Source organism: Haliaeetus leucocephalus, unplaced genomic scaffold (assembly GCF_000737465.1).
Source record: "Haliaeetus leucocephalus isolate CR32 unplaced genomic scaffold, Haliaeetus_leucocephalus-4.0 Scaffold577, whole genome shotgun sequence".
Taxonomy (NCBI): domain Eukaryota; kingdom Metazoa; phylum Chordata; class Aves; order Accipitriformes; family Accipitridae; genus Haliaeetus; species Haliaeetus leucocephalus.
The window spans coordinates 3,868,482-3,893,008 of NW_010973013.1; the positions used below are offsets into that span (position 1 = coordinate 3,868,482).

The window sequence follows — 24,527 nt, forward strand, 5'->3', positions numbered from 1 at the left end:
TGCACAGGAAATGCAGCTGTTACCACATGATAGATGCTTTTAGATTTCAGCATGCTCTCACAGGCTCTGAGGTGTTCATGCTCCATAAATGTGTACATTATGAACTGTGGGACCATCTTCAACTTGGGCAGCATAGCGATGGTTCAGAAAAGACTGGAAGCAGAGGTAGCACGGCATAGGAATCCATGGGACGTGACTGGATATGCACCATTCGCTAAGCACCATGCAGTTTCTGAATGTTGTGTCTGATAATAGGACCTGTTTTTGCTAGTCACTCTAAAATGAAGTGGCTAAAGAGTACCTAATTTTTTAGCTAGTTTTAAAGCTGGGCAGGTTTTTCCTCTTTGCTGCATCTTTCTGCTTGTGGTGTTAAAAATTGCCTCCACATGAAGGTGAGGAGTTGGAGCTCTGAGCATCCTTACAACTGCCTATCTTCTCTCTCCCTGGCCCTTTTCAGACTTTGTTCCTCCATGAATGGGTGCTGAGATGTGTGGGGGGGGAAAAAGTATTAGAGTAGGAATTCTGACCCCTTATCTCTTCTAAGCTTTACTAATTCATACTACATACCTTCTACCTGTTAGCTTCATCTGCCTTTTTATTCCATTCTTGAAACACTTCTTATGCTTTGAAGTTTTGCAAGTTAATTTTTATGACAGCTTGCTGCAACCTCTGTGCAGTCCAAGTATGGTATTGATTATATAGACTGCACATTTGGGATTAGAAGTATTTTTTTAACAGTGGTCTCTTGCTTCCCAAATTTCTTGTACGTTTTACAAGTTGGGCACTGGTGGTATTTTTTCATCCTCTTTTGCTTTTTCACAAATCACATGTACTATCAGCAAATAAAATCTCAAAGGGCTGTTTGCCATCTTTCCTCCTGAAGCTTTGCTGACAGTATGCATAGCTGGCTGTTACTCCTGGTCAGAGCTGGCCTGCATCAAAAGGGATGCTGAAGATGGCTTAGCTACACCATCAAGCATCCCCTGGCTTTTCATTTAGTTGCATTTTCTAACCCAGCACCTCAATATGAAGGAACCTTGATGTGGGGTCTCTCCAGTGCCTTCCTGAGCTATCAATTATAGAAGCTTTAGGGATTAGAGTAGGGTTTTGCTCTCGCTATCTCAACCCTTCCCATATTTGAGAAAATGGCTACTGAATTCATAACGCTGCAGATCTTCTGGCTCCCTCCAAACTACACTGTGGATATTCCTTGGAAGTGCTTGCAGTGGTTTTCCCAGGCCAGAGCTATGGACTGTCTCTTGGGACTCCTGCAGTAGGACCGACTTTCATTTTCTTCCATCTAAGCATACAAGAATTGCCCTATATTTTGTTTCCAGTGTTCTTGAATGAACCTTGGCAAAGACTTACAGCTTTGAATAAGACATTTACAACTAAAAGTATCTGAGGTCAGGAATTTTTATACTGGAAAAAATGTTTCTTATTAAAATGTAAGCTTGGTTAGCTAATTACTGTAGCCTATGAGTTGAGCAGTAATCAGATCAGAATGTTTTTGATCTGAATAGTTTACCATATTAAAGCTTTTGATTGCCCCTTCTTACAGTTTAACAAACACATTGCTGCAGATGTGATGGGAAGAGGTGTGTAATACCAGTTATGGCCATTGAAGATACTTCAGTAAATGGCTGTCTAAAACTTTACACCTGAAAGAAGGTAAGTTTACCAGAAATAGTGAGATAGAATAACAAGTGTAACTTGTATGAGAAGCTTTAGCATGAATCTAAATCTATCAAACCGTTGCTTTTATTTATTTGCTCACTTTTGTGTATAGAAAAACTTGAAGTATATAAATTACTTCTATTGTTTGTGGGTTTTTTCCTTCCTTTTTTTTTTTTTTTTAAAACCAGCAATTTTTTCCTAAATGGTAGATTTCACTCAACTTACAGCAGGTACAAAAAGAAAAATGCCCACAGATCTCACACAATGCTGCTTAGGTAACAGCAAAGAAGTAAGGCAGGTACTATCAGTCATCACTATTTCTAACTCATTTCTCTTTCATGTAGTTTCCTGATAATGTTATGTGGTAGGTGGACAGGAAGCGTGTGCTTGCAAGGTCTTGTCCTGTTGAAACATAATGGAAGTAAATCAGTTATTGCCCACTCAAGACATTATTTTGCCATCTCCTAAATCGTGTGCAGGACTCAAGAAAGAAGTTTTGAAAATCAGTTTTGAGATAGGTGACAGAGAAGCCTCAGGCCAGGTAGGTTTTTTTTTTTCCACTAGTGTCTTTAGTGTCTATTACAGTTAAATATCCTATAGTAGTCCTGTTTGCTCATCTGCTAAGCTCAGGAGCTGGTGTGTATAAAGACATGCATCATACGGAATTTTTACTGATTGCTAAACTGTAGAGTTTTAAGTCTCGTCTGTTCTCGATGCTGCTTCGTTCCCCACGTGTGCAAACTGCTCGTCAGTATGGCTGTGCTTACAGAGCTTTCATACTGATTGAAATCATGGTGTTAAGCTGAAGGTAAGAGAGGGCCAGAGATGTTATTTCTAATTAACACAATTATAAGCTAAGGATAAACCAGTCACTAGTACAAAGAACCACTTTCATTAATGTGAAGCAAATTTAATTTGCAGTGCAGTGTTTTGGCAACAAGAGCTGTGCTTTGGAACGCAGATTTTTACTCTTGCTGTCACAGACTTGAAAGCAAAGGACTCAGTTGAGAAGGAAAATGTAAGAGGTTTAAAGTGATTGCAATAATACCATTTTCTTATATACCAGAGTCTGCACTTTTGGTGGCCATCAAGAACTGTTAGGCTGTGACTGTTCTGGAGTAAGCACGGATCTAAGATCACAGCTGCACTGCCCTGCTGAGTGCAGGGGAGGTCCGTATGATATCAGCTGAGGATCTGTCTTCAGATACCGTGAGCATCATCTACAGAATGTGATCTAAGATGCTAAAACTTTGACTACAAGCCTAAATAAAATGCATTTGCTTTACCTTCTGTGAACCATAAACTGCCAGATGTAGGTGTCGCGCTACAATATTGGTTTGATGAAATGTAAGTGCTCGTGTTCCTCCCGTCATAGGCAATGTGACCAACCTGTCAAGATTAAGCAACCTGGGAAGAGGCTTGATCTGCAGTCTGCAGCTTTTGCATCTGTTTTTGCCCAGAAGACTGTGAACTTTCCAATAACTAAGTACCTCATTTTCAGAAGACGGGGCACTGCAGAACGTAGCCTCGTTAGGACGTGCCTGGGGCAGACTCCCGCAGGGATCCTGACTGGTGGTCAGTGCAATCTGCAGCTTATCACCCAGTACAGATTGTTTGGCCCATGTGATGCAGGTAAGAACTTACACATTGAATCTCCAACTTCAATACGGTGTGGTGTTGGCTCACGGCAAGTGAACTGTGTGAGGGTGACAGCTTATTTGCTGTGGACAGAGTAAATATGCTGCAATAACAAAGGAATGATCAATTCTTACTTAAATTAGGAATGCAGCCACAAATCTGGATCTCCGTAGCATCAGGCAATGCATGGTGAAAGAAATGATAGATTTTTATGGGAAAACACAGTTACTAAAAAGTAACTACTCTGCTTCACCTGCTGGGAATGGAGTTGGACTGTGAGTACTGAGGAGTCCCCAGTGCATCCCAAATGCCACTGGCGCTGGTGATGCTGGAGAGTGGGCAGATGAAAATAATTCATGAGACTGTCCCTGGAGAGAAAACAAGGCAGCACTTACTTGCCTGTGCAGGAAGCAGCTATCCTGCTGCTGAGAGGGAGCATTTACAGCTGACGTGATTTGTGTGTGTGCACGTACGACATACAAAATACATTCCTGGGTGCAGCAGGTGGGGTTTTACAGCTATTGCATCTTTTGTGATTTCCAGATCATACATGGCTGTGTATGGGTCAATTTTTTTAAAGTAAGTTAGAGCTGGGTCTGAACTGGTAGGAAATGTAAACTGTGAAATTGCTATTAACAAAGGTTCACCAGGTCAGCTTTTCTCCTTGGTGACATCTTTACAAGCTTCCACTTGAACACTGTTCTTTAACCAGCTGTATGTGGCTGTGTAATTGGAAGTTTCTGTTGATGAAATGAAGGGAGGCATCTAGTTTAGTGCTCCTTTCTTTAACCCAATAATGCCAGCGCATCTGATAAGAGTGGAAAAAGAAGGCATGAAAGGTAGCAGACAGGCTTTAAATACCCTAGGGAAGCAGATCTGGAGAGAAAGGAGCCAGACTGCCATCACTGCAGTACCTGTTAACTTCAAGAGCACCTTGACTACTCCTGGGCTCCTCTGGTTCCCCCCAAAGAAGAGTTTTGCCTAATAGTCACCTTCCACACCTATCATTACAAAAGAAGAAAAGGGAAAATACCACTTGGAACGTCAGAACAGTTATGTTGCATAAGAATTATTGATTGGCATTTTTATTTATTGTGAAATGTTCAAGATACTATAAAATAATCCCTAGTCACTAAAATAATTACAACTGGCCTGGCAAAGTGCCGCATCTATTGGCGCTCCAGTTTAATTTGCATTGTAAGATGTCTTGTCTCGTACTGCAGGATACGGCTTCTCTAATGCCGACAGGAGCAGCAGCGCTTGTGAGGCTTTGCTGGGGGCTGTGGCTGAGTTGCTGTTCTTGCAGTTGGAGGTATAAGCAGAGAAATAGTTCATCCTGTAAAGCTCTGCTCGGCTCTTACAGCACCCAAGCTTGCTCATCAGCAGAAAGAAATCCCTTCGAAATGCTTTGGTGAAAATTGCGTAGAGAAATGGGTTTGCACAGGAGTTGACGGGGTAAAATAAAACCAGCAAGATCTTGGAGTTTGTCACTGTGATGAGAGGTACTTTAAAGGCAGCGGATATGGCAAAAAAGGAGATGGGGGCCATGCAGGTAAAATCTGTGAAGATCAGTATTGCCATTCTCTTGGCGACCTTGGTGTCTTTATTGGCAGCTACCAGCTCTGGATTCTGAACAGCTATGTAAATCTTAATGTAGCAAGCACAAATGACAATGAAGGCGACAACATTGAGCACTAAGATCAGCAGTATGTAGGCTTGGGAAAGACCCGTTTCAATATCCATGGGTAAACAAATGCTGACCTTCATGTAACTGCTGACCCCTAAGAGAGGCAGCGCTGCTATTAAAATGGAGAATATCCAGCCACCGAGCATGATCGGCACGGCGTGCCTCAGTCGTAGCTTTCGATCCAGCTGCATGGCGTAGGTGATCGTGTGCCATCTTTCTATAGTGATCACCGTTAGCGTGTACACCGAGAGCTCGCTTGCAAACACGGTGAAAAAGCCGGCAGTGCTGCAGCCGCTGCCCGTTTGCCAGTCTATGGCGTGGTTGTAGTACTGACCGCTTGTCTGGGCGTCAACAGAAGCAATGAGCAGCAGGTAAAGTCCCATGCAGAAATCGGCAAAGGAGAGGTTGCACATGAGGAAGCGGGGAACAGTGAGCTTGTAATGGCTAGTTATGAGAACGAGGAGTACAGTGAAATTGCCAGCAATGGCAAGGATGTTTATAAACCAGATCAGGACTCTGAGAAAGCTGTATCCCAGGATGTCTTCGCAGGGATTAAATGCATCTGGTTCTGGAGTGCACGTGAGTATTTTAGGCTGACAAAAGTCATACTCAAAGTCGAAGCCAGTCACTTCGCCATCATCGAAAATGGCGGAGTAGCTGTAAGGAGAGGTTTCTTCACCTGTTGCAAACAGGTACGTGTTCTTTTCTGCTGACCACAGCGATGTGTTGTAACTATTAAAAAAACAACCCCCCCAAATAGAAGTAAACTATTTGTTACATGCTGCTCATGCTCTTTTGTAAAATACAACAGATAACAGTTTTAAAACAGTTACTTCCTACATGTGTTTCTACAGGAGTGTTTACGTATAATGAAGCCTTGTAAGGATGCCTTTTCTTTGGGTAGCAGCCTTGGAGAGCAGCAGAGGTCATAGTCACATCCATGGGAATGCTTTCTTATACAGCTTACTTACAAATAAGTACTTTATCTTGATTGCTTTGTAAGCAAGCCATCGTGTCACGCTGCCAGTAGACTGCAGTTCAAACTACAGTAACACTGGAGTTGATGGATTGTAGGTTTGATGCACATAAGTATATCAGACAGTTATAGAAGCCAAGCTAAAATAACCTAAGGATTTTAACTGTGCACCCTTATCTCCCGTAGGAAACGCACTTACTGAACAAAGTCTTGAGACTACGTATGACTTGGGAAGTGCTGAGGAATTTGATGTTTGTAGTATTATAAAGTGAGGAGTAGAAGTGTATGGTTAACTAGATAATGTTGATGGCTAGGAATATATTAAGTTTAGACTGGACCCAATGCCTAATTATAAACATTTTAGGTGTTTAAAGTGAACATTTTTCAATCTCTAGGTCATCAGTAGTGTGGGGATAAGCCTACCAAGGAAGAAACATTTTAAAAGCAGTGTCTCTTCTGATTCCCTGTCAGAACAGGTACCTATTTCACAACTACTCAATCATCCTGACTGTGAGTGTTTGGTGGGCAAACACTTAACCTGCGGTGTGAGACCTGGAAAGCATCTCTGTTGAGGACAACTGGTAGCTTTGGGATAACTTACATACATGCTTAAACTTCCACATCTACTGAAGCACGTACATTAAACTATTTTGCTGGAGCAGGGTCTTAACCGGCCAATGAAGCTGAGCTGCTTTTCAGCTATTCCTGTTGGGCAAATAACTTCCCAATCTTGTTATCCTAAAAGGATTGTGATTTTCTGAGAGGCCATATAAACATGGTGCCATGTGCAAGCTCTTGTTTTCTTCTAGTAAGAGCTCGTGACTTTCAGCTGATTTCTGCTGTGGCTCCCAAACTTTGCAATTTGCGACCGTTCAGCCTGTGAATCATGACCTTCCATTTGCTTAATATAATGTCTGCTCAGAGAATTGCTGGGATTGGGATTTACCAAAGCAAAAGGCTTCAGGAGCCAATAGACTGGACAGACTAATACACAGTAGGAGTGTAACAGATGCCAATCCAAATCAGGGGGATTACTCTGGCATAGGCACTGGTGACTTGTGTGATCATATTCCTCGCTGGGGTGTCGCTTCACTTGCCTTTATAATGTGATCTAATGCTCTGTGTTTACATCCTCGCCTCACCTTGCTTCTCCCCAAAGTCACCGCTGATAGAGGCAATATATTCTTGGTCTTGTTGACTGCCTGGACTTTGCCTTTTTGTAGTCCTGAAGTGCTTCGGTTTTGCAGTTAGGAGTGGGGTGGACAGGACTGACTAAGCGAGGCAGTCAAAGATGCTGCTGGCAGGCAGCAAATGAGAAGCGGTGACAAGAGAATCAAGGCAGCCGTTGCTTTACAAAAGGCCAAATAAAACCAAATGGCAAGTGCAGGAGGCCTCACCAACCAGCAAACAAGACAGTGTCCAAGGAAGTCAGTACCCCAATGAATCGATCACATTTCAGCTGTATTTAGCTGTTGGAATTTTATGACCATACCCTCGTTTTTTCTAGACTTGTAAAATGCTCTGACCCCACGTCAGGGCTGGTGAGAAGTCCCAAGGTCTCCCATTTAGCTGTAGAGGGATGAATAGTAGCAAATCCTTAAACTTCCCCATTAAATACGGGTTTAGAGCCTCTGTCATCCAGTATGGCCAACGCAACAGTTTCTCACTGTCTCACTGAACGCTGTCAAACAGAACTGTGATGACAGCAAAAGACACATTTAGAAGAGGTAAACCAATTCCATGGGGTCATCACACTTCTAACTCAGGGACTCTATTTCTACCATGGAAAACTACTGACATACAGACTTCTAATTATCCTTTCTATAGGTACAAAAAATATTAACAGTAGCAGCTCTTCTTTGAATCACACAAACAACTGCAATTATCTCAGGGCCTGAAAAGTCTCCATGTAGGCCATTAACTTATTAAATATTTAATCCCTGTTTTGAAAGTCTTTCAAGAATTTAGAAGAGAAGCTGGGGTGAGTAAAGCTCATGAAATTATGGGGTTTTTTGGTTTTTTTTGATTTTTTTTTTCCCTTTCCTTTTGAACATCAAAATCACAAATCTCGGTTTAAAGACAGTAAAATTACCACTGTGCAACTTGTAAGGGTGACTGAATCGGCAGCAAAAGACATGCTGTTCTAGAAAAAACACACAAACAGCAGGAGGAGGAGGTCCATATTTGCTACGTCCAGCATCTGTATGCAGAGAGGTACTTACAATATTTCATTAGTTGGTCTCGTCATGGTGCTTTCACACTCTTTGGAGAAGTTGTCAAAAATGGAAAGCAAGGAATTTTGTCTGAAAGAAGGATGAAAAGAAAGTTGAGTTGCAGTCTGGATTTTGGCCAAATGCTCATCTTCTCTGCAAGTGATCTTCACAGGCAACAGTAGGCAGTACCTCATGGGGGGTATAAGGATGGTCTTTCAGCTCTGTTAGTGTTCATGATGTATTTTTTTATAGTGAAATAACTTGAGCTGGAATTAAAAGGTATGTTTTGCCTTATGAAATACTGTATTGAAGTGGGCCAGATTCTCCACCAGTATGAATGGTTGCAGTTATGCTGGCTTTTAGAGACATGCATGTTAACAAATGCTGAGAAGCTGGCCTGATCCTCTATTTTAAAAACTGTTTGGGATCTGAGGGTAGGCTTTACACGCTGGAAGTAAAGCAATTTGAAGAGTACAGGTTGAAAGATGACATATTTGGCAAAATCTCTGGGTTTGAGGCTTTGAAAGCATGGGCCAGGTACTCTGCCAGTGTGAATGGAAATGGCTTTGTCTGACCTCATTGCTGCAACAGTAGAAAGAGCTAGTAAAAATACTAAGATCTTTTGTGTACTCTTAAGAGAATCAGACACCTGGAAGCTTATAGAAAGTTTTATGTATAATGAGAGAAATACGATACCAATCTAAGCCACTATGTGACACTTATAAATAATAGGACGGCAACAGAAGTTGTTTTTTCTTGTAATTTTTTGAAGATGCAGTATAACCTGCTTTTTCCCCCTGCCCCCCCACATTCAAGCCAGTGGAAGAAAGTCTAGGGAACTGAATGCTGCCTTCTACCTCTCTTACAAGGCTCAGGGAATGAGCGCGCCACAACTGTACCCCAGAAATCTCAAGAGTGTTTGGTCTGAGGACTTTATTTCCCTAATGTCTGTGATGCTGAGTTAAGTGAACCTGCTTGCCCAGTCAGATGTAAGACCTTATCACCATATCTCACTGATCAGAGAGTGCAGTCTATAGGTGCTAAGGAATGGGATATGGTGCAGGGGTAATAAAAACTGGGTGGTATGGTTGTATGTACAGTACAGGGCAACAGAAGGGGGCAGAAGGAGACAGAAACAGGCTGCAGCTGTGTGACCATGAGAATGCATAACCACACAAAGACTCTTCCCTGTGTAACCTGGGAAAGTCTTGGGAGGTCTCAGTCTCTGTGGTCTTCTGCTGTCATCAGCAGATGACAAGGAACAGCCAGAGATCTGCCTCTCAGTCCTTTGTAGTAGCTGGTCATATAGAGTATAACAGCCTGTTGCTTGTACAGGTTTTTCCAGCAGCCAGGGCTGTGAAGACTGCTCTGAACCCTGCTGATGTTCCAGTTAGGAGGGCAGTCTAGTTTCCTGATATGCAGGTTGGTTTGTTTTTTTCCCCAGTTTACTAAGAAAACAGTCACTAAACATAAGAAAGTGACTTACTAAAGCATGCCTGTTTTTATAGAGTATGATCACATTGCAAAGTCAAGCACCTGAAAATAACTACGTTTCTGATATCTTCATCAGAATGAATAAAATACTATTTTTTTTGTCCCAGAGTTCCTTTTGCATTTAATACACTCAGAGACCTGATCTGGGACCGAATCAGAGTTCGGTAGCAATGGAAAACCTTGACTGTAGAATCTTTGCTCTATTCTTGCAAAAGCAGGAACCACTTAGTAAAATGAGGTAGGCAGAGAAAGCATAGCATCACCGCTAATTTTACCCTAAAGAATTGGATTCTGCTCCTGCCTTTGCAATGCAGTCCTGGCGCGATGGCATGCAAGTCACACAGATCAGACTTCTCACAAATGACTGCTCAGTACGTCTCTTCTGTAGCCTTCATTTGAGACAGACGAGAAGTGAGGCATCCTCATAGCTTCAACTAAACCCATCTGGAGGTGCTTTGGCTGCCTGAAGCCAACCGAGGGTTGACTTCTTTGAAACAGAAATGCTGAAAAATTAGCTCCAGTTGTATCAGATTGACTGCCTTGAATTAGCAGATGCAAAGCTCTCGCTGCACCACCGTTTCCAGTTGTGGGGAGAGCAATACTGTCTATTGTTATCTGAAATGACTGGAACTAAACCGAGTAACCTCTTCCTTTAGGCTTGTGTCAGGTTCTGGTTTTGGTGGGTAATTGAAAGCCTGCCTTTTCTACGAGGCCATTGTATCACCTGCATTAAATAAGCTACATAGCTAAAGGCTACAGGGGGTTTTTTTTTTTTTTTTTTTTCTTAGGGCAACACACTATGGATGGAGATCTCTTCCATGTGCCAGTAGGCTTTTTAATTGAGATACCAAGAAAAATACAAGCTTTAAGCAAACTCAGAATAATGTTCCTGCTGGCAGATCCTGTGCAAAGGATGGGATCCGTTTCTGTTCTAAAATAAATGGAGATAATTTTCCTGGCTTTAGCAGAGATCTGTTGTTTTGTGCAAGGCCTCGCTACGTACCACAGCTTCCTTGTAACTGGAATAAGGATAATCAAACCTCATGTGCTGAATAAAGCATAATTACCATTTTGGAGCTTCTGAAGTACTGCAATGCAATAATGTGCTATTTGGACTTACTTTTCTGTCCTTAGATTTCGAAAAGCACAGCAATGGCTGGGATACGTTAGAGCAGCTTCCAGAAGACTGCTGAATTTATCCAGTGGTGGTAGTCTCTTTAATGAGTAAGATGACGTTGCATTTAAGACTTGAATGGCCTCGAGCCCGTAACTAGGGAGGGATTCCAGTGCCGTTGAAGAAATATCCCTGCAAAATAAAGAGACCATTCACTGTTCTTTTCACACATATAAAAATACCACCAAAGCATGACAGTAGGTAACAGGGACTTGGTTTTTCACAAAGGTCTAAACCTGCAAAGCCACTTCAGCACCTGATACCCAGCTCAGAAACACTTTCTGTGAAACTACAGAGCAGCAGGGTAAGAGCATCCCCATGGCCCAGGACCCCCAGCAAGGCAAGGAGCTCACTTTGTGGTGGGGAAACCCAAACCCACTACTCCAGGGGCCGTGCCCTGACCTCTCTGTTTGAAAGCTGCCGTGCACGGAGTAAGCGACAGCTCTTTAGGCTAGAGAAAGGGAGAGAAAGTGGGAAAATGGGACTTTCAAGCCAGCTAACAGGTAGGACACCCTCCTGGCTCTCTGCTTGGCTCTGAAGGGCTGTTCTAGGTGTTTTAATTAAATGGTTATTAATTAAAACACATAAAAGAATCCATCATTCTTGCCTAGCCAAACTGAAGCAGTTTGGCTTAGAGTAACTTCAGAGGGGCTGTTTGTGTGAGGAGAGGCCATCGACATGACTAAGGATTTTCAGAGTCAGGCCATTAAATGGGGAAAAAAGGCTGCAATTGTGGAAGTGATATTAGTAATGCCATGTACTGTAAAGCACCAATAAAAGGAACAAAATGGCACGTGCGGCACAGAGTGCTATTTACAGAACCGATCATTGTGTTTTACTGCATGGAGTTACAGCCAGTGCAGCCCTCCAGTAAGTACTTGATTAATAAAGCATGAGGATGATAATAATGTGTTTTATTCAGCACAGGCTTATCGCATGCAATCAGCTAGTTCACTTTTATAACCAAATTCTAAAATAATATATTGTAAAAACATACTCATCCTACCAAAAGACAAGTTAGTTTGCAATGTCAGAATATAAGGCGCAGGAATAGGATCAGGAGGATCCGACAGAAAGAAAGCAAAGGTCGAAATACCTAAGAGGCAGGGGTCAATGCCAACGCTAGAACCGGCTGAGAGGCATGTGTCATGGTGCAGACCGAGCCTTCCGCCCTGTCATTTCATGGCATCTCATTGCCGTGTTTCCATTTTACAGGCAGAGGGTAGGAGATCAAGCCTCCATCCAGACTCAAAGCCCGTGTTTGCAGGGATGACGCAGCCCACGCGGCACAGCACGCTTCCCGCGGGACGCCTATAAATCCAGGTAACAGAGCGGTGGATACTTACAGGACATCGGGCCCTATAGCCCCTCTCAGGGCTTCGTTGTGTATCCGTCTGAGGTTCTTGTTGTCCTTCAGGATTCTGTGGAATCAAACATTAACTCTCTTTACATCTCTATTTTAAAATAAACCTTTTTTGGTGTCTTCTTCCCGTCTATTTCAATCCTTTCTCCCACCATAGCAGTTGTTGCAATATATGGCCTGGGAGCACTTGTATTTCCCATGCGACCTTTCCCTCCGCTGATGCCATCAGACCATTATCATCTACGCTTAATTCTGATAATTTCCAATTTCTTTTGACTTAAACCAGGAACAGCCAGTCTGGCTCCTTCATTGCAGTAGCAGCATACAAAAATGCAGCAAGAGTTTTGCCCAAACCCAGAGCTAGTCCCAGAGTGTGTGTGTGAGTGAGTTAAAAACCGTTGATGTTTCCAGATGTAAAATGCAGATTCCTCAATTTGGGCTACGGTTTCAAGCGGTCTATTATTGCTGCTAAATTTAAGAATTCATTACATTTTATTAAAAATTATGAGCTTTTCTCATAAAATCTGCAGCGTTCTAAGGGATGGTGTTTCAGGAAAAGCAGTAAGTGCTGCAGGATTAACAACTGAGTTGCAGTGACACTAAATCATGCAGTTTTCTAATGGGTATCAGGAAATGGAAGATACAGCCTGTTAAGCTGAAGGAAGAGCCTTTGACTGTATTTGGACTATTATTTACTGTTTAAAAAAAATACTGAGGAGGGAAAACATACTCACAATTGATTCAGCTTTGTCCCATTGAAGGCGTGGCTGTGGATATCTTCAAATCCATTTTTATATAATTTGCTGGGGATTAAGAAAAAAAAAAGTAAGGGAAAAGCTTTTGGAAAAGATGAGATTACGTTATTTACTACAGGTTTCAAATCTTAATGCTGCATTTGTTTTAATGATTAGAGGGTCTGCTTATAAAGAACAAAGGTAACTATTGCATGACTTATGTTAAGTCTAAAATTAAGATAAAATTGCAGCTTAAATTCCCTAAGCACCTTCCTGTTTAGCTGTTGAAGAGAACTTCTGCTTACATACAGGTCCTCCCTGCTCCAAGGGGCTCACCTGTGCCTACCTTGGGCTGAGATCCAGAAACAAGACATTAGTCCAGGTAAACTCCTGGCACACAGGTGACAACCTGGAGGCAGAAGCCCTGGATTTTGTGGTGTCAGCGCGCGTAAAGGGAAGACCGCAAGGGCTAGAGAAGTGTCAGATGGAAAGCGACTCTAAAGCCCGGAGGGTGCTGCTGGATTGCAGATCCTCTGCGGACAGCCAAATCTTCCAGCAGAACAAGAGACAGCTTTGCAGAGAGGCAGGGGTGAGTTGCACGTCATCCGGCGGTCAGTGAGCTATCAGCAACCCCAAAATACTGCTGCCAGGCTTGATTTGTGCTGTGGAAACCTTGCTGTCCCCTGTGCTGCACAGGGATGCTTGGTGCCACCCTGGCTTCTCGATTCCCCACCCTGGGTCCAGACACCTAAAGGCTGTGCTCTGCTGTGCCTGAAGTCCAGCGCTTTTCCCTCATTAGGAGATCTACCCTATGGGTCTGATTTCACTGAGAAAAATCCATTTCTGATACTAAGTTCATGTTTCCAATATCATTTCAATATAATCATTTGTATGTAGTATTTTCTGCTTTAATATTAAGCCCTAATAGAAAACTTGGCACAGCTTATAAATTAAACAAAACTTCTGATGTTGCTTTTCCACTTGTTTTTGGGAGAGCAGAAACTGGGGCTATGGAACCTGCTCCCAAGAAAAGCTGAAGCGTAGGGACTGCCTGGCTATATTCGACAGGAGAAGGGGTCTATCTCAGCACAATGCTGAAATTAGTGACTTCCTTAAAAACCGCAACAATATGTAGGATTGATTTCCCCATCCACGTGAAACACTAACCGTTGAATAGACTAAATTAGCTATTTGTAGTGCAATGTATTACTGCAGGCTGACTTTACACCTTCATAGATTACTTGTGTTTCACCAGACCATGCTGTAACAACAGGAATTACTTCAGCTAATTACAGTTAACCGCATGGGGTGGGCTTAACGTCTAGCTCTACAATTTGGAAGCTGCTGATAAGATAATTATTTTCTTCTTGGGGTGAGCTCCCTATCACAAAAGGATGGGAGAAAAATGGTTGTTGGCTGTTTCCTGACTGAGTTAAACTCCCTCCCATTTAATATACTTTAGGGTTACAGTAAAAATTTTAAGCACCTTTCTCCATCTCTTGTATGTTCATTTTCTTGCACCATTAACAGAATCATAATTTTTCTGAAGCTATTTTGAGAACTTGTTGGTAGGAAAGAGGTTCATGAGATGAAATGATGCCCTAATCTAAGCAATTGTTCCTCTTTAATATCATGTAGGAGTAGTCTTCAGTCACATTTATGCTCAGCTCCTCTAACAGTTTCAGAAGGTATTGGTCAATACCTAAAATCTGTGTAGAAATTACTGTCATGCTGGCACATCAGCCCAATGAAGGGCCCAATCCAGTCAAGTGCAGTTCTTGCTCATGTGCACACCTCACTTGCAGGTACAAATATACGTGGAGTTTTTTGCACGGTAGTTTTGGTACACGCTTGTCTCGAGGCAAGGCTCTCTGTCTGGATGTGTACTGCCTATTTAAAATCAGTCTGGTCTGCAAAGGTTGGCTTTACTGGCCTCCAAATTGGTGCTTGTGGCTACAACACCACTGCTGCTCCGCTGTTCCTTCCTTGGGAGACCTGAATTTCTGCCACATCCCGCAGAGAGGCTCAGTCTTCTTTTTCCTATTTCAGCACTTCTTTGTGGAAGTTTTTGTGAGGACAAGGGTGCTGCGAAATCCATATGTGGTTCTTGCTGTGCTGGCAGATGACACCTCACCTTGGCTTTCTGCTGCTTTTTGCGTTCCTCAGGTGGGGCATCTCGGCATCAAACCCACCCGCCTCACAGGTGGCTGTATCTGCTAAAAGGAAAGTCTTGGGTGTGGAGACTAAATCAACTTAAGCTGAGTCAAGAGAAATCGGGGTAAGAACAAGCGTCGGTACTTTGTACCAATTTCTTCTCTCCCTTCCTCCTCTTCAGAGGGACCCTGTGCAGCTGAAGCTCAGCAGCTTTAGATCAGTAGTATCAGCCTGGTTAGTGCCCAACAGCATTATTTCAAGAAACTGCATCCCGGAGGGAAGAAGTGAGACTTTGGCATCCAGTGCAGCTTTTGGAGTTTATGTCCTGTTGATGGTATTTTTTAAAACAACATTGCATGGAAGATGAGGATTTCAGTTCCTCCTCCTATTTTCTTTCCTAAGTGAAGTTAGCTTTTGGGTAAAACACTGCTCTTCAGCTTGACGAACACCCCTCTCTTTCCTAAGCATTTCAAATTTAACCCACACTACAGACATATATTGTATGGGACTTAATTTCAAAATTTTTTTATAGAGTCAACCTGCTTTCCTCAAGCAGAAGTGTTATCCTCGCACAAGGAACTGGCACTAGGATTATTTTACTCACAGTGTCAGTGATTCATTGTTCATCCCCTGGAAAGCATTTTGTGGTATAGTTGTCATGCGCAAGTTATCACAGAGCTCCCTTTGGGAGAGAAAAAAAAAAAAAGTAAGTTATTTTTGTCAGTGATCCAGGAACATGGTGGAAAAGACTCACAGCTGGGTTAGGTTGGGTCTCTACTTACAAAATAAAATGAGCTTCCAATGAGAAGATCTGTGTCAGGTCTGGAAATTGTCTTATTCCAGTGTTACAAATGCTCCTAGAGAAAAGCATAATTCCCATTTACAGGAGAAAAGATTACCAGAGTGGATGCAACAAGAAGCCAACTGGGTAGGTACAAGTTTAACAATGCATTAAAAGGTGAGTGACAAATGTGGTAATTTTTAATTAGGCTCTAATTGTAGTTGTAAACCTGTAAAAATTAAGTTTTGTAGCGTCATCAAGCAGTGTCCTGGAGAAGCAGCATATGTTCTCTCTACATTAAGCACAAGGAAGAGATTTTAGTTACCCCTTTGTCATAGTACCTTGTCAATTGGAAAGTTTTATTCTAGAAATAAGCACTTAGCAGAACTAATTTGTAGACTTTACAACTGTTTTGTCCATTACTGCCCTGGGTTACTTTACCTTCTTGCCTATTGAAAGATCTCACTATTGGGTAACTGCACATTAAAGCTACTGTAAATGATGTATGTACTTCTGGTGTACCGTAATGCATGAAAAACTTTTTTCCTTACAATCCTTTCTGTAATTTGTCTGCTCCTTTAGAGAAAAAAACCCAACCAAACCCAAACAGCAAAAACCCAGAACTCTTTCTTACAAGTATTTTAGCCTTGGAAGGTTTCTGAATGCTCCGTCCTCAATGCGCAACAGATTTTTCGTGTTCAGGATTAATCTGTAATGAGGAAAAAATATTTCAGTATTATAATCATTATACATTTGGGAGGGTCCTGAATTTTGCTTGTGATTGGCCTTGTCAGAAAAAAGTCAAGTGCAGAATATGGCAGAAGGCTCCCACGCTCTGAGCAAACTTTCTACAAATATACCACGAGTGCATTTCAAAGCAGTATTGGTAATAAAAATGGCCTGTAATTGTTAGGTAGCAGACAAAAGACAACAGCTCCTGAATTCTCATGATTCACTGAGTTGAGATGATCTGGTTTGGATATCCTGGTCACTGGTGGGAGTCAGCATTTTGCCGTCGTCTGCTGGTTCTTTGGGATATGGGTTCTGGGCTTGTGGTGTGCCTGACGCACTGAGCTTCTGCTTTACTACCGGGGCTCAGAGGCACGAGCGTTACTGATGCTCTGCCTAGCCAGGGGAGGCAGCTCCTCAGATGGTTTAACCTCTTAGAGCACCGTGGACTTCCTTAGAGCAGTGGCTAGTACCGCCAGATGCCTACTTAGATCTGCAGAAACTGGGAGATGGAGGTAAGTGTGTGAGAAACACCGTTTACTAGCGGTTGCTCAAAAAATGGGCAGACCCTCTCAATCAAGGAGCACTTTCTGCAGCTGTACTATCTGATAAACCTAGACATTTGCATAAAAGCCCAACAGGTGTAGCCCAGCTCCCTCCCTATGCTTGATTTACAAAATTCAAAGGTTTTAGCATAAGAAATTGCAACAAGAGTTCAAATTCAAGGATGCCATTGAACCCACCTACCCTGATCATCCATTTAAAGTGGCCTCGAGTGCAGCTTGGGACATCAAGCCCTTGCAGTGTGAGGCATGTAGAGCATTCAAGATTCAAACAGGTTTTCTTGCTAGCCTCCTGTAGCTCTTTATGGTCTTGCTTGGAAGACAGGCAAATGACAAGCTATCCATCAACTGTAGGTGAATGCATGGGGTCAAATCTTCTATTCCTTCCCTAAACCCATCATTGATTCTAGGGGAAGTTGGACACAATCAGAGGTGGACAAATCTGTGTCTCTTGCTTATGTGAGTAACTGGCTTCAATGGAGTTCATATATAAGAAGAAAAAAAAAAAAAAAAAAGATGGATTTGTCCTCACTTAGTTGCACCATCTTTAAGCCTCTTGCTGATCATGCTATGTGAAAAAGGCAGTAATGAGATATTGAATCAGATTTATAGTTTCCAATTTCACTAAATATTTCAGAGCATTCTCCTAGTCATTGCTTTTAACTCTCCCCCTCTCTCTCTGTCTTGGATGCCTGTGCTATGCAGGTCAGGTTTAAAATCAGTACATGTGCTGTTTGAGTAATATGTCAGTGCTCAGAAGAAGAGCTATGCATATTAAGCAGCTGCATTTAAATACTGTAGAGCTTTGAAAACTGCATCTTCAGAAAGGAAGATTTTTGTCATCTGTCGTCATCTCAAATTATTTCCCCGCTTAGAAAGCTCGACAGTGCCAGCAGAAGTAGACACAGAGCTCCGCTCCTGCCATTGAGCTTGCTGAAAGCAGTGGGACTTTCTGCGCATGGATGTCTGCATGATTTAGATCTCCAAGGCTAGACCTTACAGAGTGCTCGCTATTTGATATGGTACTTTGGAGAGAAATGTTTCTCATCATAGATCTAATCCGAGGCCAGCCGAAGTAATAGAGAAAGATTCGGTCCAAGAATACTTCTCTGCAGACTGTTTACTCCTCGATGATCCTAAATCACGATATGGATGCCTTTTTTTAAGTGATGCTTACATCTCAGACAAAGTGGGAAGGCTGTCAAACGCGCTCGCTTCTATTCTCTCCAGGGAGTCGCTCTGAGAGATTTCACTATAATGAAAAAGGCAGACACAAAGCAATACATTAACAGAAAAGATACCAGACATCAGCTTTCCACTTTGTATTTCCTTCTTTTATACGTAGTCGTCCAACCCCCGCTACCGATTCTGGTTTGGCAGCAGTGTCTGTGCCTTACCTCGGACATCTCGAAAGCCCGTGACAGCAGGGTTAGAGAGAGACCAGCCTTCTGCTGTCCTGGCAACAGGGAATGCCAGCCCTTTGGGATAAGTATCTCTGTTAACAGCTGATCTCCGTTTTCTCGGTAAATTGTAGGTAAGGTATCGACTAAGGGCCAGAACTCATGTAAACAGAGTGAGCCCAAGCCTCTGAGCCTTTTGCTGCTATCGTTGGTCCCGCTTAGTGAATTTATTTGCATGGGCAAGGATGTAGATCATGGTCATGGTGCTTCATACACTGTTATTAAGTCAGGATGATGGTCATCTAATCCACAGATGTAGCAATATACAAATATGCATTCAGTGCACTTTACGAATAATTTGGGGGTTTAAATGCCATTTTCATTACGTGCATGCAAACTGAAAGGAAGTGGCTCTTTTTCATCATTACACTGACCAACATGACTGGTTTTGTAGGCACTGTTGGATTTTGATGTACAGACGCTCCTATTCAGCACATGTACCTAAGAATAACCAATGCTGAACACAGAGAAAGAAAAAAATCCGCTCATTTGATGCTTGTTAAATGCCTGTGAGATTAAGATTTATGGGACTGCACAAAATTGACTCCTGGAAGTAAATAGTATATATTGATACAAATACAGGGGAAAGGTCTTCAAAACTGTTTTTCTCAACAGAATTGACTGGAAGGGCACATAAACTAAACCTAAGATTATATGCTGTCAAGAAAAAAATATTTTCTAAACAATTGGAACACATCTACAAATTCAGAGTCAGTATTGTCACAGTCCTGAGAGTTATCTTATTTCAGTTATAATTACGAGAAAACAATTCCTTTTGGTGTTGCTATAAAACCCCTTAGACTAAAATGAATTGGTTTTTTCACTTGTAGTGGCAAAGGGGAATGCACACTAGAAATCATATATTAAACATGTATGTATTTCTTACAGAACTATTTATGATTTTTTCCATAGTCAGAATTCAGTGAGATTGTTGGTTTTGGTATTGCACTAGTTACTCATAAACGAAGGATGGATGTAGAACAAGTGGCCTGCTGAGCACCTGATCCTCGGAGACTCATGAGCTGGGAGGGATCAGTGCCTGCTGGCAGAACTTGAAGACTCTTTCAGGTCTGGGGTCTGAAACATGGTCCTTCCATGGGATTCCTCCTGTCTGCCACTGGCTTACCATTTACGCATGTTGGAATGACTTATGGCAGTGAGAATAATTTATCATCAGATTTGCAGGTGGTGATGAGTTGCCAAATAGATGATTTAGAGGTTTAGAATTAAAAAATATGCATTTTTCAAAGTAACACTAAATCTCAATAAAATTATGAAGTGTTCTATAGATTTACTTCAGACAAATGCATCGATTTCTACGCTGTTACTTTGGAGAGCTACATTAAAAGGACACAAAGAAATCAATTAAATTCTCTTTATGGAAGGGAAAATGTCAATGAACAAAACACTCCCTGTGAAGAATAGGATATGCATACAGTTTGGGAAAGTTTAGCCTCAAGTCATACCGGTAGGAGAAACTTTGTAGATTTAAGTTGGTCTCCCATCTGAAAACGATAAGTTCTCATTAGTCATTCAGATGCAAGTGAATGCAAGAATACCGCACCGTTGGATTGTACTATAAAACTTTATTGCAGTAGAATACATGCAGCGGAGTATAGCTTATTTTCTACTTGCTAGAGCTACAGGAACACATAAGTTTATAATTTGGCCAAAATTGTTTAGCCAATGAGCACTAAAAGCTAAACTAGTCCAGCTGAGTCTATTCAGGCATTTGCATTACCCTCACCCTTCAAGTCTTTGCCTTCAAGAACGCACCACAAAAGGGTTTCCTACTTTCTCTTTTTGTTTCCTTGAAAATAAATTATGTAACATCAATATATATTTTAATATATGATGCACTAGGTGCTTTTCAAAGGTGAAGGGAAGCATAAAAAGTGCACCTTGAAAAGAAAGTGGCATCATTTGTGCTGCTGCTTAGGTTCTGGGGGAGTCGTTGCCCTGTTCTGCATCGCACTGGTGTGTCTTCAGCTTTGTCCTTTAGGGACCAGCCAATGCAGATAAAATAAAAAATCATAAATAATACAGACCCAAGCCTGCCATCTTTCAGCTGGAATAACAACAGAAATAAGGGCAAAAGTGGTCAGACGAGCCTTATGGTCTGAGACCTTGATATAAGATAGGTACAAAGCCAAGGGAGGGGAAGCAACACAGACCCGGTGTGCAAAATTACAGCACTTGTAAATCAAAAGATCCAAGAAGAGGTTCGGTCCTACTGATCCCCTGCCAAGCTTGGTGCAAAATGCCAAAGAACTATCTTATTTGGGTGCTGCATAAATGTATAAACGTTGAATGCCATATAGCTATCATGGGAGCGATAACATTTGGTGATAGAAATCTATCTCCTCTGCCAATCAAAAGCACGTATCATCAGTTATTAAGCTGTATCCAGTTCTCTCCGATATGATTAATGTTTCATTATGCGATCTGTTAAACAACTGTTGAAAATCATACCTTTTCACAGAATCTTTTATATACTGCTTGTAAGAAAAGAAATGCTATGTTTATCCTTCCCCAGTGGGTTTTTTTCACCAATCGTAGGTTTTAGCAACACATTCTCACGTTATTGTAAACAGATGTTATTTGGGATGGAGGTTTTGATAGCATTTCTAGCAAGAAATTAAGGAAAAGCTTAATGAAAAATGTTGTCAACTTACATGATGAAGGCATCTCGAAGTCCTTCAAACGCGTGTGATGGGATTACTTTTACAGGCAGGTGAGTAAATGACCTGAAAAAAGAAGAGCGGGAGGAAAGGATTGTAAGGCGTGGGGTTTCCTTGTTTACAGATTGTACCATTACAGTGGACAGAAACCCAAAAAAGCATAAAGCCGCTTTATTTCGCCTGCAGTTCTCTGTCCCTCTGGGGCCTGATCCATTTACCATTGATCTCGGTTAAAGGGAATTCAAAGGATATTGGGTCACTTCCTCAACAGTGTAAATTTGAGACTAATCACCGTCAAATCAATAATAATAATCATAACCTATTAAGTAAATTAATAGCCTGACGGAAGTGGGCTGCTACATTCACAGTCAAAGGAGAGCCTATTTACAGTTAGTTCCTCAGGAAAAGCAGCTTTCATGTAAAGCTTTTTCTCTATAAAACAGTATCTTTGCATTCTCTGGACCACGTTCTTCTCTCAGCAGTATCGCTGTAACGTTGCAGCGTGGCACCCTGAATTCACTGGCAGTGCTTTGGCTGCGTACAAGTGTAGAAAAGATCCAAATCAGGCCTGATGTGGTGGATTTTTGGTTGTGTTTTTTTGTTTTGTTTTGTGGTTTTTTTTTTTTAATAATTAATTGCAAGTGTGGTTAGTTGATTAAAAGCAAGTGTATATTTTCCTTTTTTATTTTTTTAATTATGCTGACTGAGAAGTTAATAATGATGTGGGAGCCAGATCTGCATTTTATCATTCTACTTCACATCTGAATCACATTACTTTTTTACCAGCCAACTTATCTAGACATGACCACACTCTCCCTGATAATGGCCATAGGAAAATATTTAACATATTTCAAGACGTTATCTCTGTGCAAACAGATAATTGCTCTATTTTGCTTTTTAATTACAAATATCTAGTCAGGGACATTTGTTTCCCATCCTTAAAACCCCTCTCTCAAGTTTTTTTGACTGAAATGTTTCTGTGCTATTCCTAAAACCTGCCTTTTTTTTTCTTTGTTGTCATAATCCTTTATATGAAGACAATTAAAAATGTTTATCAACTTTTATATGTACATATATACGTATATCTCATATATATATATATATATACACGTCATGCCCACACAATATAGTGGCAGGCTGTCACACATATGTATGTCTCGGGGTTACTAGATGCACTAAGGAGCCTGGCAGTCAATTCCTAGCTACGTTCCAAACAGTCTGTATGATCTTTAGCAAATAATTTCGTTTCCTTGCACCTTGACCTCCTGTCAGTAAACTGCGAAGAACAACGCTTCCCTACCTAATAGGGATGTTGTAAGGATACGTATGGTTTTGACGTCACTGTGATTGGGTCATACCTGTCTCTAGGTGGACGTTGGCAAGTTGTGTTGTGCCTGAGGTTTGGTTAAATCCAAAATGACACCGTCATGTGTCTCGAAAAATGTATTTGCCCCTGAGGGGACAGAAGGGAAGAGGTAGTCCTGTAGTAGGGCTCAATACTCTGAGCCAAAAGGAAAACAACTTCAGGAAGAAGTGAAAAGTAGAAGCTGAGAAATTCCTGCTCTGTAACCCTGGCAGCAGGAACCTCTTCATAACTGCACTGTCAGCTGGGGCTGCTTGCAAAATAAAACATACCTTTTGTGAAAGCGTTTGCAAAAAATATTATCGCTTACAAAAGAAGTAGAAAAGTGCCTGAAAGTGCAAAAAATAAAACCCGGTCTTGGCTTTTAATTACATCAACATCTTCAGCCAAAGAACCTCCTACCTCCCCGAGCCGCGCCGGTGAGCGGCGTGGTGGTTGTAAATTCCCGTTAACGCGAGGCTCGGAGTGACCCGCTCCCCCTGCCCGCGGAAAGCCTTTGGCAGCGCTGCTCCCAGCTCAGCCACCTCAGCTGCGCGATTAAATTTAAGTGGGATGATCCAGCACTTTTAATGCGTACCGTAGTTAAACCGCACGACGGCACTTAATCCGTTCTGTATTTCAACTTCATTGGTTTTTGTTTTTTAACTCTCCTGAGTTCACCTTGATAGCTGGAACTGTGAACTCATCTGCACTGACATCACCTCGTGCCATTAAGCATCTCACAAAACAGCAGGAACAAAGGGAAAAGGCAATTCGTAATCAGCCTTCTCTCTTAATCCTCAAAATACTGGTGTAGCAGGCATAGACGGGTCCACATCAATACAGACATCTTAAATTCACCAAAAAGGTGAATGTTCCCATCCCTGTTCTTGTCTACTTTGCCTTTGTGGTTTATATCTCAAACCCTGCCTGTATTAAAGGGAAACATGTTCATTCAGGTGTCTTTTTCTATACTTACAACATTTTGAAGAAGATCCTTTAGCTTGCTAAGCACAATCCAGCCTGTATATATGTATAAGCATTTAGGTTAATAGAGTTTTGAACTGCTTGTTGCAGGCTTAATTCTTTCCAAAGCGCCGAGTAAAGCGAGGTCTTATCTCCTGTGTTGAAGTCTCTGCTATTGAACATGACTGATGTCTTTGATAACACACAATGAAACTCAAGCAGGTACTGGCAGGAATTAAATATTGATTTCTTTCTGATAGCACTCAGATTGTGACACTCAGATGTGACCAGTTATTCATCTCTCAGAGCCGAGGAAGCTTTTGATAAAAAAAAAAGAAAGTACAAACTGTGTTTTACAAAGCTGTGAAGCTTTTATACGTCTAACTTGGCTATGCTACTAGCCTGACTTGTATAGCTCATGAAAGGAGGGACGCATCCATCTTCAATACAAGTTACCAACACCGGTTTGAAAGAGTGTTGTTAGTTAAAGGATGAACTTCTGCACTTTTAAGAAAAACTGTAATATTTCTCTCGTAGTTAATACATCACAACTTGTATGCTTGTACTCACTCCTGCCATTCAGCAGCTGACAATACTGCGGCTCCAGATACTTGAGGGACTCTTCTTCCTTGGAGCAAGGATGGACAGACAGGAGTGGGGAGCCAGCCAGCCTTCTTGGCATTCACCAGCCCTTAGCTTTTCTATAAATCAAGCTTGGTTTTCAGGGTATATCGTTCTAGGCAGTAACATTTGAAATGGCCAGACTAAATACGTGTAAGACTAAGAACATCGGGAGAGAGAGGAACAGCACCTGGATTGACCAAATCCTGTCCTTGCCTGGTAGCTCAGCTGCTGTCCTTCTTTTTTCAGCTAGCATTTGTTTCCTCTATTTTTG

The 24,527-nt window shown here is 41.8% G+C and overlaps 1 protein-coding gene across 1 annotated transcript; it reads right to left on the reverse strand.

Annotated features, from left to right (window-relative positions):
- Positions 1-4,404: 4,404 nt before the first annotated feature.
- Positions 4,405-24,314, reverse strand: LHCGR (luteinizing hormone/choriogonadotropin receptor). The gene is made up of 12 exons (XM_010577854.1): positions 24,203-24,314; positions 23,090-23,216; positions 21,319-21,390; positions 18,361-18,435; positions 16,526-16,600; positions 15,893-15,967; positions 15,715-15,792; positions 12,957-13,025; positions 12,206-12,280; positions 10,806-10,991; positions 8,201-8,281; positions 4,405-5,734 (listed from the first exon to the last, which is right to left on the reverse strand). The coding sequence occupies exons 1-12, from the start codon at positions 24,312-24,314 to the stop codon at positions 4,501-4,503; spliced, it is 2,259 nt and encodes a 752-aa protein (XP_010576156.1). The 3' UTR covers positions 4,405-4,500.
- Positions 24,315-24,527: the final 213 nt, after the last annotated feature.

Bases quoted from the DNA above. Each gene is read 5' to 3' on its own strand.
- LHCGR (XM_010577854.1), bottom strand. From the start codon at position 24,314: ATGCCAAGAAGGCTGGCTGGCTCCCCACTCCTGTCTGTCCATCCTTGC. The intron at 23,217-24,202 runs GTGAGTACAAGC...TTAATCGCGCAG, and splicing joins TCAGCTGCTGAATGGCAGGA to CTGAGGTGGCTGAGCTGGGA. The intron at 10,992-12,205 runs GTAAGTATCCAC...TTTATTTTGCAG, and splicing joins GCTATAGGGCCCGATGTCCT to GGATATTTCTTCAACGGCAC.